The sequence below is a fragment of the Erinaceus europaeus genome, chromosome X (assembly GCF_950295315.1).
Source record: "Erinaceus europaeus chromosome X, mEriEur2.1, whole genome shotgun sequence".
NCBI lineage: Eukaryota > Metazoa > Chordata > Mammalia > Eulipotyphla > Erinaceidae > Erinaceus > Erinaceus europaeus.
Window position 1 is genome coordinate 71,333,084 of NC_080185.1, and position 19,896 is coordinate 71,352,979.

At 39.6% G+C, this 19,896-nt stretch overlaps 1 protein-coding gene and 2 pseudogenes across 2 annotated transcripts in view; 1 reads left to right on the forward strand and 2 right to left on the reverse strand.

The window, feature by feature from the left end:
* Positions 1–3,160: 3,160 nt before the first annotated feature.
* The window catches only part of ATP7A (ATPase copper transporting alpha), a 135,040-nt gene continuing 118,304 nt past the window's right edge, over positions 3,161–19,896 (reverse strand). For both annotated transcript variants that reach the window (XM_007534345.3, XM_060182537.1), the window contains exons 22-23: positions 8,275–8,377; positions 3,161–7,495 (exon numbers count right to left, since the gene is read on the reverse strand). In XM_007534345.3, the coding sequence (XP_007534407.2) occupies positions 7,219–7,495; positions 8,275–8,377 (380 nt within the window). In that variant the 3' untranslated portion in view covers positions 3,161–7,218. The remainder of the gene's footprint in view (positions 7,496–8,274; positions 8,378–19,896) is intronic.
* Positions 10,072–11,787, reverse strand: LOC103123684 (high mobility group protein B1-like; annotated as a pseudogene).
* LOC132535975 (U4 spliceosomal RNA) lies at positions 12,111–12,188 on the forward strand (annotated as a pseudogene).

The window sequence follows — 19,896 nt, forward strand, 5'->3', positions numbered from 1 at the left end:
AAATGAAAAACTAATCAGGTAGGGAGGTAGCTCAATGGGAAAGTGCATGATTAAGGTCCTGTGTTCTATTTCACTTTCATATTAAATACATTTACCTAAAATAGACTTCCTAGCTCCCTTCTACCCTAAGATCCCTATTCTCATCTGCTGTATTCCTACTTTTTGATTCCTGTTTAGCAAACATTTTCCCTGCTTTATATCTCACAACCTTTCAGCCACCAAGATACAGATGCTGCTATACTACCCTGACTTCTCTGGCAGATGACCTCACCAATGTGTCCCAGAACATCACCTCTCCAGAGCTCTACCCCATTAGGGAAAGATAGAAACAGGCTGGGAGTATGGATTGACCTGCCAATGACTATGTCCAGTGGAGAAGCAATTACAGAAGTCAGAAGAACTCCCACCTTCTGTACTGCAAAATAATTTTGACCCATACTCCCAGAAGGATATACAATAAGGAAGTTTCCAATGGAGGGGATGGGACATAGAACTCTGGTGGTGGGAACTGTATGGAATTATATGCCTGTTACTGTTATACCCTTTACAAATTTGTAAATCAATATTAAATCACTAATAAAATATTTTTTAAAAAAGAAGAGTGATGTCTGGTTCTTTCTCTCTCTCTCTCTCTCTGCTTGTCTTTCTCATGAATAAATTAATAAATTCTTTAAAAAAAAAGTCAGCCCACAGCAGGGAAATTCTAGACATGACAAAAAAAAAAGAAATGGTAGGTGGGGCTTCAGGTTAACTACAGGATGCTCTGTCATAACTTTCTTCTCTTTCATCTCCAGGACTCTGGAGGAGTTCCCATCCATGTGAGACCAGAACTCTGAGTCCTCCCTGGATGCCTCCTAAGCTCAGCTTGGAGGCAAAGGTGGGTGACACTGGTGGTGGAATTTGACTTTGGGTCTGCTGTGTTCTTCTAGATCACGATAGGACAAGGGGTACCGCTTAGCTTCATAACCCTTCAGAGGCGGTGTTTTGAAGACTTCTGAAACTGCATGAGATTTTATTATTATTTTAAATATTTTATTAATTTATTAACAAGAAAGATAAGAGGAAAGAACCAGACTTCACTCTGGTACATGTGCTGCCAGAGACTGAACTCGGGACGTCATGCTTGAGAGTCCATTGCTTTATCCACTGCACCACCTCCCGGACCACCACAAGATTTTTTCTTTATAGGAACAACTTTACTTAAACCTTCTTCTTAGGCCTGGCACCCTGTAAAGTACACTAGTTACTATAGGCAAGGACCTGGGTTCAAGTCCCAGTCTACTAATTGGGAACAATTGTAGGTGATTAGCTTCACACACTGGAACAGTGCTGTAGTGTCTCTCTCCCTCTGTCTCTTTCTCTCTCTGCTTTTCACCCTCTGTTTAAAAAAAAGGATAAAAGAAAGAAAAATTATACACCAGGAATGGTAGAGTTGGTCATGCAGACACAGAGCCCTGGAGATAATCTTGGTGGCAAAACAACCAAGCCAAGCTTGTTCTCAATAGTTGTGCCTTTCATCCTTCATTTGTAATTCATTTCCACATTGTAGTCACATTTGTAAAAGGGAAGTTGTCAAATAAGCAGGGCTGTCTGACTCTAGTCATAGATGGAACTTAAGAAACAAGGACAGAAAAGGAAAACACAAAGTAAAATCTGGACTGGGTTTGGTGTATTGCCCCAAAGCAAAGGAGTCTGGGGAAGGAAGGGATGAGGGTGATGGAGAGAATGATGGGCTATTATTGCATCATGGTGTAAAAGACCTAAGTTAGGGGTAAGTATTTTGTAGACACTCATCAAGAAATTGTACCCATGTGTCAACAACTGTGCTGTAATCCATTACACCCCCAATGAAGAAAAGACATTAAAATGTTAAAGGATAGCCTGTAATGTGGGGGTCAGGCTGTATTGCAACAGGTTAAGGGCACATGGGGGGAAACTCGAGGACCAGCGTAAGGATCCCGGTTCAAGCCTCTGGCTTCCAACGTAACCTGCAGGGGTGTCGCTTCACAAGCGGTGAAGCAGGTCTGCAGGTGTCTGTCTTTCTCTCCCCCTCTCTGTCTTCCCCTCCTCTCTCCATTTCTCTCTGTCCTATCCAGCAACAACAACATCAATATCAAATAATAACCACAACAATGACAAGCACAAGGGCAACAAAAAAGGAAAATTAAAAATATATATATATATGTAAAAAGGATAGCCTGTAATGTACCCCAGTGGACAGTGTATGCTTCACAGACAAGGTACTGAGTTTAATTTCCCTTTTATTTATTTTTTAAAAAACATTTATTATCTTTTATCTTTATTTAGTTATTGGATAGAGACAGCCAGAAATCGAGAGAGAAGAGAGTGATTGAGAGGGAAAGAGACAGAGAGACACCTGCAGCCCTGTTTCACTGCTTGCAAAGCTTTCCCCCTGCAGGTGGGGACTGGGGGCTTGAACCCAGGTCCTTGCGCATTGTGACATGTGCACTCAACCAGATGTGCCATCACCCGGCCCCTGATCTCCCCTTTTTCCCCTTTATCACAAAAAAAAAAAGGAAGAAAAGAAAGTTGTGAAAGAGTCCCTGGTCGTCTGTCTCCCACCCACGAAGCTAGCCCAGCCAGGCAAATGGCGCCCTGAACAAGGACTGGCAAATGGCCCAGTCCCTGTTCAGGGAGTGCCCGGCTAGCTTCGCGGGTGGGAGACAGACGACCAGGGACTCATGGCTGAGCTGGACGCAGTTCAATCTTTATTGAAGAGCGGGGATGCAGTTTGATCTAGCTAATCTAATTTAAATCTCTCTTCATTAGAAAGCCCTGTCTTTTATATATCCTGAGGCAGAAGTGTCAGGAAGAGGAAGTACGTAGGATAGGGGGTGGGGAGAAGGATAATAGCACGAACCAATGGGGATTAAACCAATGAAAGCAATGATTATCTAAATAGACCACAGCCTCAAGCAATGTAACAGAAGGGGTCTTAGAAGCAGAATTTAGAAGCATACTAACAAAGAAGGAGGACCACTATATTCCTTTCTGTTTCTCATCTTCACTTAATGATATAGTACGTGGAATGTGAAACAAAACAGATTTCTTCCCCACCATTCTTAGCAAATGCATGCTGCTTCCAGACCTGTCCTACTGTTAACAAGAAAAAATTAAGACAAAGGCAGTTTGAAACTGCTTGTAGGGCGTTCAATACTTTAATAAAAGAAACAATGGCCATAATAACCTTTTTTTAAATAGTATTATAAAGTTGAAGGCACATCCTTGGCAGAAATATGATCAATTGCATGCTTGAGGAAAAACAAACAACTGAATATCTCAAATAAAGTAGATAATTATTACACAATATTGTTCCCTACTGTTTTGAGTATGAAACAATATTTGGTTAAACATTTCTTCAACTTAAAGCATAAGGTTGAGACGCCTGGTTTTGGCTACATGAGGCATTCATTATCAACAGAAAACAGGAATTCAGGTCTTAGTGTTTTACCTGGTTACTCACACCAGATAAACTTCCAACTGGGATTATTAGTGTAAAATAACTAATAATTTGCCATGAATTTCTTTTTAATATTTGGTAAAGTAATATTTTAATATAGAAAAGTAAGAAACAAAAAAGTCCAAAGGAAGTGAGTTCAGGAATGGTTTTATTTTTATTTAAATAACCAGTAACCAGATGCCTCACCCAAAGAACATAACAAAATAGAGTAAAATATATATTAAGAAAAATAATTTTAAAGCAAGGTCCATAAGTAATGGGAACAAATTCTCTAAAACCTCCTGATTTCAGCTTGTTCACAGAAAAAGATATACTCACTTACATTTTTGGAAATGTCTTATTCATAATGCTATTATAAGAAATCTTGAGAATACACTCAAAATATAACTTTCAAAAAATTAAAGCACAATATATAGAAGTATTTGTTCATGTGGCATCTATTTTAACAATAAAATGCTGACAGTAAACTGGGAAAAATAGCATTTCTATTTTCACAACTGACAACCACACTTCTTTAGACTACAACACTAGTCTAGTTGCAGTTTAACCATTGAAATCCAAAAGGCATCTGGATATTTAAGATCCAACTTTTTCTAAAGTGGAATCTTAACCAGCATTGATATTCAAAATATTCTTGTCATCTTCAGTCTGAAAGTATTGTTGCTAAGTGAATACAGAAGAGTGATAAAAGAACAACAAATAAAGAAGATCAAATATCCAAATATAAAATTTCTTCAATATGGTATATGTATAAATAAACATGTATATGTAAGCATATGAATATGCACAATGACACACACACATATAAAATTTGTTCTCATTAGTTACTTAAAGCCAGTCACTAACTGATGGTAAGATTTTTGTTCTCCTCCACATATCACTTCTCTCTCCTGTAAATAATATTGTTCTATGAAGCTAACAGGAATTCAGTATTGCAAGAGACTTGTAGAGAATTCAAATGTGATAACTGATATTTAAAGCTGGAGTCTTTGTTGTAGTAAGGGTTGACATGATATCCTTGACTATTTGTAGACTATAGGCTCTTCTCTGCATTGTCCTATGATATCTAGGTCCCTAACCATGCAGGGCCAAGAGTATGACTCAAATGCACAAATAATAATTAAAGTAAAAATTTAATTTGATCAAGTGTTTAATGAGAGTAAGAGAGGGTGAGAGGTGCTTCTTTTTTCAAGTCAATTATACATTTGTCATACTAGCTATTTCTTCCAGAAGAAATAAATTGTAGTATGATGGGCCACTGAAACTTAAATAAGAGGCAGATGTTGGGCTAGGGAGAGATAGTATAGTGATTATATAAAATGTCTTTCAAACCTGAGGCACCAAAAGTCCCAAGTTCAATTCCCAGCACCACCATATGCCTGACCTTTAAGGTGGTCAGGCAAAAGGGGAAAGAAAAAGGGGGGAGAAAGGAAACAAAATAGCTATTAGAATCCAAACTGGAGGGGCCAGGTGGTGGTACACCTGGTTGAGCGTACAAGCTACAGTGCACAAGGACCTGGGTTCAAGCCCCCGGTTCCCACCTGCAGGGGGAAAGCTTCATGAAAGCTTCAGGGCTGCAGGTGTCTCTCTGTCTCTCTCCCTCTCCTCTCAATCTCTATCTAATAATAAATTAAGCTTAAAAAATCCAAACTGGAAATTTGATTTTTCAAATTTTTGAAAATATAAATTGGTCTATAAAAGAGTCAAGACACAAATTCATTCATATTTCATTAAAATGGGCTTGCATTTCTAGATTATTAGCACCTTTATCAATGTTTCAGTTCACTCCTTAAGATAACTGAGATAAAATTATGTATTTTCCAAATATGGGCACTCAGCATGTAATAATGTATCCTTTTTCGTGTGTATATGAGGGAGTAAAAGATGACTCTAGGAAATAATTTCATTCTTCACTTCCACCTGATTTTCAACTCTGCTTTTAAAATTGAATAGTTATCACGGCACTTGAAGGGGAAAGTTAAGGAATATATACTAAGAATAATTACTGAGTGCTAAGTAGTGTCCTCACAACTTTACACATGGGAATAAGAACAAAATATTAGGAATTTAATTGTTTTCTTTCTTTGTATATTCTAAACATGTAATTCACTTGCAGTTCTCAAGAAAATTTTAGTGAGGGAGTCAGACAGTGGTACACTCAGTTGAGTGTACACATTACCACATTACCATGTGTGAGGACCTGGGTTCAAGCCCCAAGTCCCCACATGCATGGAGGAGGCTTCTTACAAGATGAATCAGTGCTGCAAGTGCTTCTCTTTCTCTTTCCCTCTCTATGTCCCCCTCACCTCTCAATTTCTCTCTGTCCTATCAAATAAATTAGAAAAAAAAAAAAAAGGCCACTGGGAGAGGTGGATTCATCATGCATGCAATAACACTGGTGACAAATAAAAAAAAATTGTGTGTGGTGCAAGTACAGAATTTCTGACCCGTGTACTAAGCCCCAGGCACTCAAAGGAGAATTTCTGAACTTATATGACAATGAGAACAAGCCTCAAAATTTTCCAACCACATTAGTTTTAAATAAGAGTAGAGTTCAAACCAGAATATAGATTTGGTTAAAAGGTATAACAATTTATGTAAATTCTTATTTCTGTATTGTAATTCATTGTATTTTTGGTAAAAGCAGTCCACACAATAGCATTATTCAAAGTCATTTCAACAGGCTATCTAAAACAAAAGGTAATGAAAATCTATTAAATTATATACCGGATAAAAATATTGTTATATCCCCCAGAAAACAAATTCAGTGCATCTAGGTCATTTTACATGATACATATATGTTAAAGGTAATAGTGTTGATCTTTTAAAAAAGATCCATCATGGAGGAAGCTCAAAATCTAAGTTTCTGAACTGAAGCTGACAGACTACATTGAGAATAACTTATAGTTTAACTTAGCTAGAATAAATTGAGGTAAGGAGTCATTTAAGGGAGACTTGATATATATATATATATATCAATAGGAATATGGGAAGTAGGAAACACTATGACCTGTAAGGTCTTTTGAGCTATAAGATGAAGGAACAAGGAAATTGGAAACTTGCCAGTTATTTTATCAGTGGAAAAAAACACCTAAACTTGACTCATGTGAAGGAAGATAACAAACATTTCCTCAACAAAGTGCTATCTAAATTGGAAAAGGAAAACATACAAGAGCATATAAGAAATCAAGTGCAATGACAAAGATACACGAACAAGCAAGGAACAAGAAAGACTGTAACAAATAAGGCACATTTATTTTTAAGCATTCTGTTTTCCTTCTCAAGATAGATGCTTCGTACACTTTCTGAATGCCACTGCTCCCTGATATAACAGAGAAAAGGACTCAATTTTTTTTTCCGCAGGGATATACTCTTAAATTTTCATACCCTTAATTATCTCCTGCATTAAGTTTCTTTTGTCATGTAAAAGGATATTGAGCACTTTAGCAACAATTCAGCAATCTTCTATTATAAGATTTATAAACTTCACTGACCTACTTTGGCTGCTGCTACTGAAAAAAAAAAATTGGAAAGTGAATTTAAATAAAGCTATGTCCAGAGCTAGTGCTCTGAAAAAGAGTTTTGCCATTATACAAAAGAAACTCATATCGATTCCCTAATACACAAGTATGAGGCCAACATAAAATACTTCCACCAATTATTTTGAAAAGCTTGAATGATGTTATAAGTGCCATGTTAGTGCGTAACAACTTAGTAGCACTTTCTCTGATGGTCTGTTACAATGCAGTGTCATCATCTTCCCTGAAGTTTCCCACCAGGAGAGAGTGCTTGTCAGGTTCACTTGTAGTCACGCTGTTTAAGGAGTGCTTGTCAGACAGTAGTGAATTTATGGAGGCTCTGCTGTAATTAACAATTCTATCCAGCAAACTCAGTTTAGGAGAATTTTTTGAGGTATCATCAATTCCAACATGAACACTAATTTCTGAAGGACTTTTCGGTCCCATCTGGCTCCAGGAACGCAATTCGTAATTCTCATAAGTTGGTCTCCTGTAACTGGATACATGCAAAAGTATACTAGTTTGAGACAAGCAAGTGTGTACCAGATGTTCACTGTTTTCACAAAAGAAAGGAGATTTGTCTGATATGAAATATACAAAGATGGCACCTACTGGGAAGCTTTGAAAGGAACTGTGTAGAATCCCATGTTCAGAAATCCTACTTCTCAGTCCACATACTGAATTTTTTCCCACCCCAAGCCTTGTACTTTCTACATATAGACTACATAAAACGACAACTATATAGCTAACATTTGTCATTAGCAATGGTTTCAGGGTTAGAAAAATTACTCACCTGGCTAGTGGGCCTGCTTTGCTGTGTGCATAATCCAGGTTTGAGCCCTGTCTATGGTGACCACCCCCCCAACCATGCCCCTGCCTCTCCCTCCTATCTGAAAAAAGTTGACCTGGAGTGGGTTCCCTTGATGATAAAGGGGAAAAAAAAGCTGGCTTTGACATACCAATATAGGAATAAAACCCATCGTGAATTTAAAAATGGACTATTGGGAAAATACAAAGCACAACTTGGACTAGAGTTGTCGTATTGCACCAAAGTAAAAGACTCTGGGGGTGGTGGGGAGGGCTCAGGTCCTGGAACATGATGGCAGAGGAGGAGGTTGTAGGGGGTTGTACTGTTATGTGGAAAACTGGGAGATGTTATACATGTACAAACTATTGTATTTTAAAGTCAACGGTAAACCATTAATCCCCCAATAAAGACATTTAAAAGATAAAATGGACTATAAAGTACAAATATGAGCAAACCATACTACTTACAGCTTAAGGAAGAGAGAAGAAAGTACTACTGAAACAGATGAAGCAGCCATTGCAGCAGACCCCATCCAGGGTTGCAAAATGAGACCAATAGGCATAAAAATTCCTATGAAGCAAATCTGGATTAGTTATAGCAGACAGTACTCCACAGATTAACAATATATTCCTTAAACGTATATATAAAAGTCATTGTGTTGTTTGTTATGTATTCAGCAATTTATTTATCTTCCTTTTGTGGAATTCATATTGACCATTTTTACTAATAGAATGCTGCTGCAAATGCTCTTGTAATGTCTTCCTATGTGCATGCTTGAGAATCTCCCTATGATACATACCTAAAGGTAAAACTTGCTTATAACATGGGCATATCTTCAGCTTTAAGTGGATATTCCACAATTTCTCTCTTAAAGTCACTGTACCAACTCATAATTCCACCAATAATGTATGGAAGTTAATATTCCACAAATTTGTCTATATATGGTTTTGACAAGACATTTTACTATTTGGTCATATAGTGGGAATGAGATAGCTTTATTGAACTTGTAATTTTAATTTTATTTTTCCCTTTTGTTGCTCTTGTTTATCGTCGTTATTATCATTGTTGTTGTTGCAGCCATTGTTGTTGGATAGGACAGAGAGAAATGGAGAGAAGAGGGGAAGACAGAGGGGAGCAGAGAAAGATAGACACCTGTAGACCTGCTTCACCGCCTGTGAAGTGAATCCCCTGCAGATGGGAAGCCAGGGGCTCGAACTGGGATCCTTCAGCCGGTCCTTGTGCTTCGCACCATGTGTGCTTAACCTGCTGCACATTCAGAATGTCAACAGCTGCAACTTTCTTCTTCTGTTCTTTTTAAAAAATATTTATTTATTCCCTTTTGTTGCCCTTGTTTTATTGTTGTAGTTATTATTGTTATTGATGTCATTGCTGGATAGAACAGAGAGAAATGGAGAGAGGAGGGGAAGACAGAGGGGGAGATAAAGACAGACACCTGCAGACCTGCTTCACCGCCTGTCAAGTGATGACTCCCCTGCTGCAGGTGGGAAGGCGGGGGCACAAACTGGGATCCCTACACCGGTCCTTACGCTTTGCGCCAGGTGCGCTTAACCCGCTGTGCTACCGCCCGACTCCCTCTTCTTTTCTTTCTTTTCTTTTTTTCTTTTTTGCAATTACAGGTAGTATTTCAGTTTAACAGAACAATTATTGCGTATAAGCTGCATCACAGACAATTGAAGATGAAAAAAAAAAAACCTACCACACCCATATATAACTAATTTGTGCTATGCACCAACAAGAACCTATTTTAAATTTCCATGCCAATTCACAACCTCCATACTGTACAAGGCAAGGTTAGTGGCTACTGAAACTACCACCAGGCCATCTAAATACACATTCGGTAGTGTGTTAAAAAGACACTGTACAGTTAAAAAAAAAAAAAACAAATTTTACACAGCCTTACATTTCAATTTTTTCCATTGTTTTTATTTTCTTTTTAAAAATTTTTATTATCTTTATTTACTGGATGGAATTAGGCAGAAGTCAAGAGGGAAGGGGGTGACAGAGGAGAGAGACAGAGAGACACCTGCAGCCCTGCTCCACCACTTGTGAAGCTTTCCCCCTACAGGTAGAGACCAGGGACTCGAACCTGGGTCCTTGCACATTGTAACATGTGCACTCAGCCAGGTGGCCCACCTCCTGGCCCCAATTTTTTTTTTCAATGACTGAGTTGTGTACGGGGGAGGGGTGTGGGGGGGTTAAATGCTTTATAGACAAGAAAAAAAGAAAGCTGTGCTAAAACCAACTTATTCATCATCTTCCTCTTCCTCATCCTCTTCATCTTGTCTTCCTCTTCTTCCCTCTTTTTCTTGCTTTTTTCAGCTTTGACAACGCCCTTTTTGGCTGCATCAGGCTTGCTTTTACCTCGGTATGCAATACTATACTGCTATTTTTCCTTCAGTTTAGCAGCCTTCTTTGCATAAGGCTGCCTATCATCTGCAGCAGTATTATCCCACATCTCTCCCAATTCCTTTGCAATATCACCAGTGGATAGGCCAGGATGTCCTCCTTTGATTTTGGGGCAATAATCAGAACAAAGCAAGAAAAAGGCTAAGGGAGGTCTCTTAGGTCTCAGGTGCACTGAGGTCCTTGAACTTCTTTTTTGTTTCCCCTTTAAGGGGGATATGTTTTCATTTCTCTCTTTTTTTTGTTTTATTTATTTATCTATTTATTTATTTATAAAAAGGAAACATTGACAAAACCATAGGATAAGAGGGGTACAACTCCACACAATTCCTACCACCAGAACTCCATATCCCCTCCCCTCCCCTGATAGCTTTCCTATTCTTTATCCCTCTGGGAGTATGGACCCAGGGTCATTGTGGGATGCATAAGGTGGAAGGTCTGGCTTCTGTAATTGATTCCCCGCTGAACATGGGCGTCAACAGGTCAATCCATACTCCTAGCCTGCCCCTCTCTTTCCCTAGTGGGGTGGGGCTCTGGGGAAGCGGAGCTCCAGGACACATTGGTGGGGTTATCATTTCTCTTTCATAACGGGCCTTGTCAGCCTTTGCCATGTCTTCACATTTTCCTTTCCCTTTAGCAGACATGGTCTCCCATATCTTCTTAGAAAATCCAGAAAAGCTGACTGAAGCAACTGTGTGCTTCTTCTTATGCTGTTCGAGGCAAGTTTGCACAAAGAATGTATAGGATGACATCTTGCCTCTTGGCTTCTTAGGATCTCCTTTGCCCATGTTTGATCACTTTTCCTCCATGAGGCAGAGTCACCCAGTGCCCATACAGCTTGCACTTGCCCTGGCTCTGTCTCTGCGGAACTCAATTTACTACAGTGGCTGTCACACTTTTAATGTTTATGTGCTGGGCCCAGGTGGTGGCACATCTGGTTGAGCATACATACTAGTTACATCTGGTTGAGCATACATGTTAGTTACCATGCAAAAGGATCTCAATTGAAGCCCTTGATCCCCAACTTTAGGGGGGAAATTCACAAGTGGTGATACTGTGCTGCAGGTGTCTCTTTCCTTCTCTCACTTTTGTAAAACTTTTTTTTAAAATCTGTATTTATTGGATAGACACAGCCAGAAATTGAGAGAATAGGGTGATAGAGAGGGAGAGAGACAGAGAAACAACTGCAGCCCTGCTTCACCACTTGTGAAGCTTTCCCCCTGCAGATGGGGACCAGGGACTGGAACCTGGGTCCTTGCTCACTGTAACATGTACGCTCAATCAGGTGCACCATGACCTGGGCCCTTTCTCCTTCTCTCTCTATTTTACCCTTACCTCTCAAGTTCTCTGTTTCCATCCTAAATAAATAAATATAAAAACAATCACTTTATCTGCTTATCTGTATTTTTCTAACTTTTATACAGTAACTCTCTTTTGTAAATTTTTTATTTAATTTACCCCCCCTTTGTTGCCCTTCTTATTTTGTTGTTGTAGTTATAGTTGTTGTTACTGATGTCATCGTTGTTGGATAGGACCGAGAAAGAAATGGAGAGAGGAGGGGAAGACAGAGAGGGGGAGACAAAGATAGACACCTGCAGACCTGCTTCACCATCTGTGAAGCGATTCCCCTGCAGGTAGGGAGCTTGGGGCTCGAACCGGGATCCTTATACCAGTCCTTGCGCTTTGTAACACATGCGCTTAACCCGCTGCACTACCGCCCAGTTCCCAAGATGAATCATTTTGTTGTCCTGCAAGTATACTAAAATGTTGAGAGGACAAAGAACAACAGAAAAGGCAAAATCCTAGAGAGATTAATTCAGGGCGCAGGTGATGTTTTTTGAAAGATTTGTTCATTTCGTTCAGCAGTTTAATATTGTGTAGCTTTGCGCAGTGGCAGTATCATAGCCAATGAGGTTTACCCGAGGCGCAATTATTGCTAGTTAAAAAATTATATTGTGGGAGTCAGGCAGTAGCGCAGCAGGTTAAGAGCAGGTGGCGCAAATCACAAGAACCGGCATAAGGATCCCGGTTCGAGCCCCCGGCTCCCCATCTGCTGGGGAGTTGCTTCACAAGCGGTGAAGCAGGTCTGCAAGTGTTTTCTGTCTCTTTCCCTCTCTATCCCCCTCCCTTCTCAAAATTCTCTGTCTCTATCCAGAATAAATAAGTAAAATAAAAATATTTTAAAAAAATTATATATATATTTTGGGACAAAAATGGATGGAACTAGAGGTGATTTTGCTCAGTGAAATAAGTAAAGAGGTGAAAGACTGGATGGTTTCACTCATATGTAGAATCCAGAGAACTGAAACACATGAACTTGCAAAAAAGCCATAAATTTCTAAGACTTTGTGAGAACTATCGTAGTTATCATTGCAAGGGTGAGGTTGTGAATATGGTGTGAAATTCTACCATTAATCTTAGAATCTTGACCTCCTCATATTCCTTTAAAAATGTAAAAAAATATATATGTTTGTCTTACAGTACAGAGTATCAGAGAATCACTGGTCTGCAGGTGTCTATCTTTCTCTCCCCCTCTGTCTTCCCCTCCTCTCTCCATTTCTCTCTGTCCTTATCCAACAACAGTGGCATCAATAACAACAATAATAATAACTACAACAATAAAACTACAAGGGCAACAAAGGAGAATAAATAAATTTTTTTTAAAAATTAGAAAAAAATGATTAATCTCCTATGATGTCTTTCTTTCTTGTTCCTTATCTTTATTTTTCAATTGCTTTATAAAGGAAATAATGATTTACAAGAGAGCTGTTGTAAAATGAGTGGATTTCTTATCTTTCTGTGATAGGCACCTGCATTAACACTCCTATCACCAAATTAAGTCCTCCATCATCATACACTGGATCCCCAAAACCTACTCAACCACCTTTCTCTGAACTCTTACCAGAGCCTACCAGACACTAATGTCTCTCATTTTTTTATCTGAGAAAGTCAGCCCAAAGTGGCAGAGAGAGAGAGAAAGAGAGGGAGAGGGAGAGGGAGAGGGAGAGGTGGGGAGAGAGAGGGGGGGAGAGAGAGAGAGAGAAGAATCCTTGCTAACAAAGAGCTTGCCAATAGTTTTCATGTCATTTCATCTGTCTCTTTGGTTCTCATATCAAAGAGAATAAGAAAGTAACAACTATTTCTTTTATGTCATCATTAAAGCCCACCAAGCTCCTAAATATAGGAGATTCTCAAATGTCTATCAGATAACGCTAAGTTGCTTTTTCTTGGTCATATTCTTCATTCATATGCTCTCTTTCTGGGTCAGGGAGATAGCACAGTGATTATGCAAAAGACTGTCATGCCTGAGACCCTCAGGCTTCAAGTCTACCCCTAGCACCACCATAAATCAGAGCTGAGCAGCACTCTGGATAAAAAGTAAAATAAAAAACTCTTTCCCTCCCTCCTTCCATTCCTTGGTATACATATTTTAAAAGTAGTTATCTATAAGAGAATGTTAACCAGAAAGCAGAAATTACGACTATGTAGCAATAACTTAAAAAATTGTGTGAGGGAAAAAAACAGAAAGGAAATATATGAAAATGTTAACATCAATTCCTGGTGCATGATGGTAGATAAGAGTTTAGGTTGGGGATGAGAGTGTTTTTCAGACACCTGTTATGGGGAGATGACAAATTGTACCTATGCGTCCACAACTGTACTGTAAATCATTACCCCCTGCCCAATAAAATGATTTGGGGAAAAATAGTTTTCCTCAGCAAAATAAAACACATAGTTAAAATGAATATGTAGGTTTGTGAGAGTATTTAGATAAAGCAGTGTGGGACTTCTAGGGCAGAGCTATGTATGGCAACCTAGTCTATGAAAGTTGGCTCTCCCCCCAGAAAACAAATAGTACAACGAAATAACTAAATGAGTTTCATTAGAGAACAGCTGGGATTTCTGGTAAAGAAAGGAACATACTTGATAATTGCACCTGAACAGTGGGAGCAGGAGGGGCAGGAGAGAAAGACTCAAGCAGAAATCCAATGCTGCACTGCTGAAGGGCACCATATTTGCATTTGCTTTAAATACATGCTGAGAATTTAAAGGGCCCATGTAAGCACTGTTCAGGCGCAATTATCAAGCACAGTAAGCACAGCACAGTAAGCACTGTTCAGGCGCAATCATCAAGTATGATCCTTTCTTTACCAGAAATCCCAGCTGTTCTCTAATGAAACTCATTTAGTTATTTCGTTGTACTATTTGTTTTCTGGGGGGAGAGCCAACTTTCATAGACTAGGTTGCCATACAGTAAGCAAATAAGAAAAGGATCTTGGGACTGCCATTTAGAGCTGTAGAGGCTACAAGATCTTAAGTTAACCCCAAGCGGCCATCTGGGGGAACCAGTGAACAGAATAATGTACTACTATGGCAGTCCGAACTCAACCAATTTTTTTTTTTCCCTTTTGTTGCCCTTGTTGTTTTATTGTTGTTGTAGTTATAGATGTCATCATTGTTAGATAGAACAGAGAGAAATGAAGAGAGGAGGGGAAGACAGAGAGGGGGATAGAAAGATAGAACTGTGAAGCAACTCCCCTGCAGGTGGGGAGCCGGAGGCTCGAACCAGGATCCTTACACTGGTCCTTTGTGCTTTGCGCCACGTGGCTTAACCCACTGTGCTACCGCCCGACTCCCTAAATCAACCAAATTTTAATGTGTTCCAGCTGCCATCCATAGCTGGTGAACAGGAACAGATTGCCCTCCAGGAAAGAAGAGTGACTTGGAGCTCACAGCAGAGTTCCCACTTTCAAGAATCAGTTGGTTAAGAGAAGGTATTCGGGAACTTCCCCAGCCCCTCCAGACATGGCTCTTTTTAAGGTATAATATTTCATCACTTCTTCAAAACTCTTCCCCTCCCATCACAACTCATATACAAAGCAGAACTTAGTGCCACCTGCTGGCCAACAACAGAAACTAAAAAAGATGTGTCAGGGGCACACATTACAGTGCACAAGGTCCCAGGTTCAAGCCCCTGGTCCCTGCCTGTAGAGAGAAAGCTTCACAAGTGGTGAAGTAGGGCTGCAGGTGTCCCTGACTTCCTCTCCCTATCTCCCCCACTCCTTTCAATTTCTCCTTGTCTCTGTCCAATAGTAAATAAACAAATAAATAAAAACTTATTAACAAAAAAGATAGGTCAGTTAGGAAAACCCCAACAATGGAAAACCAAGATGGCCAGGCATTTAATAATGCAGATCCAGAAGAGAAAGAATTTAGGAACTTTGAAAGGGGGTTTGAAGACATTTAGGAAATTTGAAGAAATACAAAGTTTTCAACTTAATATGGAGAAATGAGTTAAGAAAGAAATCTATGACTTCAAATAGTCACCTGATAGCAAAATGGAGAAATTTAAAATAGTTACAGAATGTGAAGGATGCTTTGAATGCATTCCAATCTCAAATAGCAAGCTAAAGAAGTAGACTTCCCATGTAGAAGAGATAACATCAGAAATAGAATACAAAATGACAACAATCTTTAACTTCAAAGTAGAAGGAAAAGATTTAGAGAAAAAAAAGAGGCAAATATCCAAGAGAAGAAAGATTCCACTAGAAAAGCAAATATCTAAATTTTAGGAGTTTCAGAATTAGAGGAGAGAAAGAAGGAAGCAGAAACCATATTCAAATAAATAAGATGAGAATTTTTTTCCCCAAAATTTGGGATTTGGTTCAGGAAGCAGAGTGATCCCAAATTCCTAAACCCAAATAGACCTACTTAAAAATACATTATTGGGGGTCGAGCGGTAGCACAGCGGGTTAAGCACAGGTGGTGCCAAACTCAAGGACTGGCAAAAGGATCCAGGTTTGAGCCCCAGCTCCCCACCTGCAGGGGAGTCGCTTCACAGGCGGTGAAGCAGGTCTGCAGGTGTCTGTCTTTCTCTCCTCTTCTCTGTCTTCCCCTCCTCTCTCCATTTCTCTCTGTCCTATCCAACAACAATGACATCGATGATAACTACAACAATAAAACAACAAGGGCAACAAAAGGGGAATAAATAAATAAATGAAATTTTAAAAAAATTTAAAAAAAATACATTATTGTGAAACCATCAAAAGTCAAGGACAGGGCAGGGGTAGATAGCATAATGGTTATGCAAGGAGACTCTTATAGTTGAAGCTCCAAAGTCCTGGGTTTAATCCTTTGGACCACCATAAGCCAGAACTGAGCAGTGCTCTGGAAAAAAAAACAAGGCCTACTAGCTCTCTACAAAATGGAGACCCCCAACTCTTCATCTGAACTACTCCAGCCTTTAGGTACATGATTAGTCAAAAATTTGTTTGGCTTTATATGTTAACTCTTTTTTCAGCCACCAGGTTCCAGATGCTAACATGATGCCAACCAGATTTCTCTGGACATACAATCCCACCAATGTGTCCTGGAGCCCCGCTTCCCCAGATCCCCGCCCCACTAAGGAAAGAGACAGGCTGGGAGTATGCATCAGCCTATCAATGCCCATGTTCAGCGGGGAAGCAATTACAGAAGCCAGAGCTTCCACTTTCTGCACCCCATAATGATCCTGGGGGGTTCACACTCCCAGAGGGATTAAAGAATAGGAAAGCTATCATGGGAAGGGATGGGATATGGAGTTCTGGTGGTGGGAACTGTGTGGAGTTGTACCCCTCTTATCGTATGTTTTTTGTCAGTTGTTTCCTTTTTATAAATAAAATTTAAAAAAAAAAGTCAACTCCTCACCTACTTCCTATCACACTTCCCTCAGGCACTCCAAAGCTAACCTTATCAAAGCAAAGACTGCAAAAGCTGAATAAGGGCAAGAGACTGGCATACTTTAACGATGACTCCTTAGTCACTATCAGGCCACTCCATCAGCTGGGGCCCTAGCTGGGGAGTCCTGAGATTCCCAAACAGACATGATGGGCCTAGACCTCAAATAAATCCCTCTCTCAATTGTTACTGCTCATCTATATCAGGAACAACACAATAGACCCCTTTGTGGGCCCCCATAGGACCTTGCCCTCAACATGGATCAACAACAGTAGAGAATGTTCCATCCTCTGAAAGGAGGTTGGACAATATACTTCATGTTCCACCTGAGGAAGATGGGTCCTGATATTGGGGCAGCTAGGAACATTCCTACTCATGACCACAGAATGTGAGCTCAGATCTACAGGGATGCAGAGGTCACAGAGGCTCCTAAGATAAATATGGGCCCCAGATCACATCAACTGGATGGGGTTTACAGTCAACAGTATTTATGCACCTGGATTATGTTTTGAGAAACCTTATGCAGAGCCAGACTAATTAAACTTCTTGCTGTGTGTGTTATAAAAGACTGTAAGAAAAATAAATCTGGGCACTCAGTCACTGGGCTGGGGCCCTCCCGATCCCATTGCATTGTCTTCTTTCTTTTCTCAATCCTAGCGCCCTCTCCAGGTACTACAGTTCCGGGCTGGCTGGCTCCTACCAGAATAGGAGACCTTTCAGAACTTCTTTCAGGGCAGGCTTGCTGATAGTTGATTCTTTCATCTGTTACTTATCTGAGAAGGTTTTTATGCCTCCATATAGTCTGAATGACGGTCTAGCAGGATAAAGTAGTCTCATTGAGCACTCGATAGATATCTTGCCATTCTCTTCTGGTCTGTAGTGTTTGTGTGGAGAAGTCTGCTGCTAATCTTATGGGTTTTCCTCTGTAGGTGACTCTTTGTTTTTCTCTTGCAGCCTTCAAGATCCTTTATCCTTATTCCTTTCCATTCTAAATATGATGTGTCTTGGTGTCTTTAAGTTTGGGTTAATTCTGTTTGGGACCCTCTGGGCTTCTTGAACCTTTATGTCTTTGATGTTGTCTAGACTAGAGAAGTTCTCAGCTATTATGGTCTCAGGAATGCTTTCTTCCCCTCCCTCTCTTTCTTTCTTCCTCTGGTAAGCCAATAATGTGTATGTTATTTCTTTTAAAGTCATCCCATAGGTCTCTGTTGTTGTTTTCAGTATCTCTTAATCTCTTTTTGAGATCTCTTACTTCTTTTTTAGTTGTCTCTAATTCATCCTCGATCTTGCTAATTCTGTCTTCAGCCTCATTGATTCTATTCTCTCTGCCCTCTACTGTTTTGTGGAGTTCTGTTGTTATCGCCAGGCCGGCGTCACGGGCAGGTAACCGGTGATAACAACAGAGTTCACCTATTTTGTTACCCTGTTCTGATACTGTTTTAGTTTGTTCAACTAGTTTTGTTCTTAGCTCAGCTATTCCAGCTTTCAGCTCTCTAATAATCTTAAGATAATAGTGTTTTCTTCCAGGGTCTCATTTGTTGTTTCTGCCTTTCTGATGACAATTCTTTCAATCTCTTTACTCACTCCTGTGACTATTTCCTTAACTAGTATTTGGATGTTGACCTCATTATTTTGTGCTTCAATCTTTGGGGGGCCTTTAGCTGGACTCTTGTCCTGGTTCATTTCTCTAATATTTCTTCTTGTTAGTTTAACCATTCTATATAGGATGTTATGAGGTCCCTCTTTCAGTACTTATCAAATTACTGATCACTCTTGCCTGGATTGACTTGTGTCTAAGTAAGGTACTTAAAGGGCTCACAGTGGTGGAAATTAACAGTTGTTTCAATATTATTTCAATCCTTGAGTTGGAGCACAATGGCCTAAAAGCCTCTTTTTTTTCTTTTTCTTCCATACAGGCTATGGGAGCTTCAGGGCTTTTAAACTATAAGTAGGTTTCTTAGCTTAATCCCTCATTCCTGACCAAGAGATAAAGCAGGGGGGAAAGAAAGCACAGTGGTTATGCAAAGAGACTTTCACACCCCGAGGATCCAAAGCTCTGGGCTCAGTTCCGCTTCTCTGCTAAGCTGGCCAGCACTGCTCAGCCCTGTGAGTTTCTAAACAAGTCCCATTTATAGTCTGTAAGTTCTGAGGCAATTATTCACCATGTTATCATCAGGAGAACAATGTGGAAAGACAGTGAAGTCTAAATATAGCAAACCTACAGCCAACATCATACTCAATGGTGAAAAACTGGAAGCATTTCCCCTCAGATCAAGTACCAGACAGGATGCCCACTGTCACCATTACTATCCAACATAGTGTTGGAAGATCTTGCCTTAGCAATCAGGAAGGAGCAAGGAATTAAAGACATACAGATTGGAAGAGAAGTCAAACTCTCCCTATTGTCAGATGACATGATAGTATACATAGAAAAACCTAAGGAGTCCAGCAAGAAGCTTTTGGAAATCATCAGGCAATACAGCAAGGTGTCAGGCTACAAAATTAACATACAAAAGTCAGTAGCATTTTCTATGCAAACACTAAGTTAGAAGAAGATGAAATCCAGAAATCAATTCTTTTTACTATAGCAACAAAAACAATAAAATATCTAGGAATAAACCTAACAAAAGAAGTGAAAGACTTGTATACTGATAATTATGAGTCACTACTCAAAGAAATTGAAAAAGACACAAAGAAGTAGAAAGATATTCCATGTTCATGGGTTGGAAGAATTAACATCATCAAAATGAATATAATACCCAGAGCCACATACAAATTTAATGCTATCCCCATCAAGATCCGAAGCACATTTTTTAGGAAAATAGAACAAATGCTACAAATGTTTATCTGGAACCAGAAAAGACCTAGAATTGCCAAAACAATCTTGAGAAGAAAGAACAGAACTGGAGACATCACACTCCCAGATCTCAAATTGTATTATAGGGCCA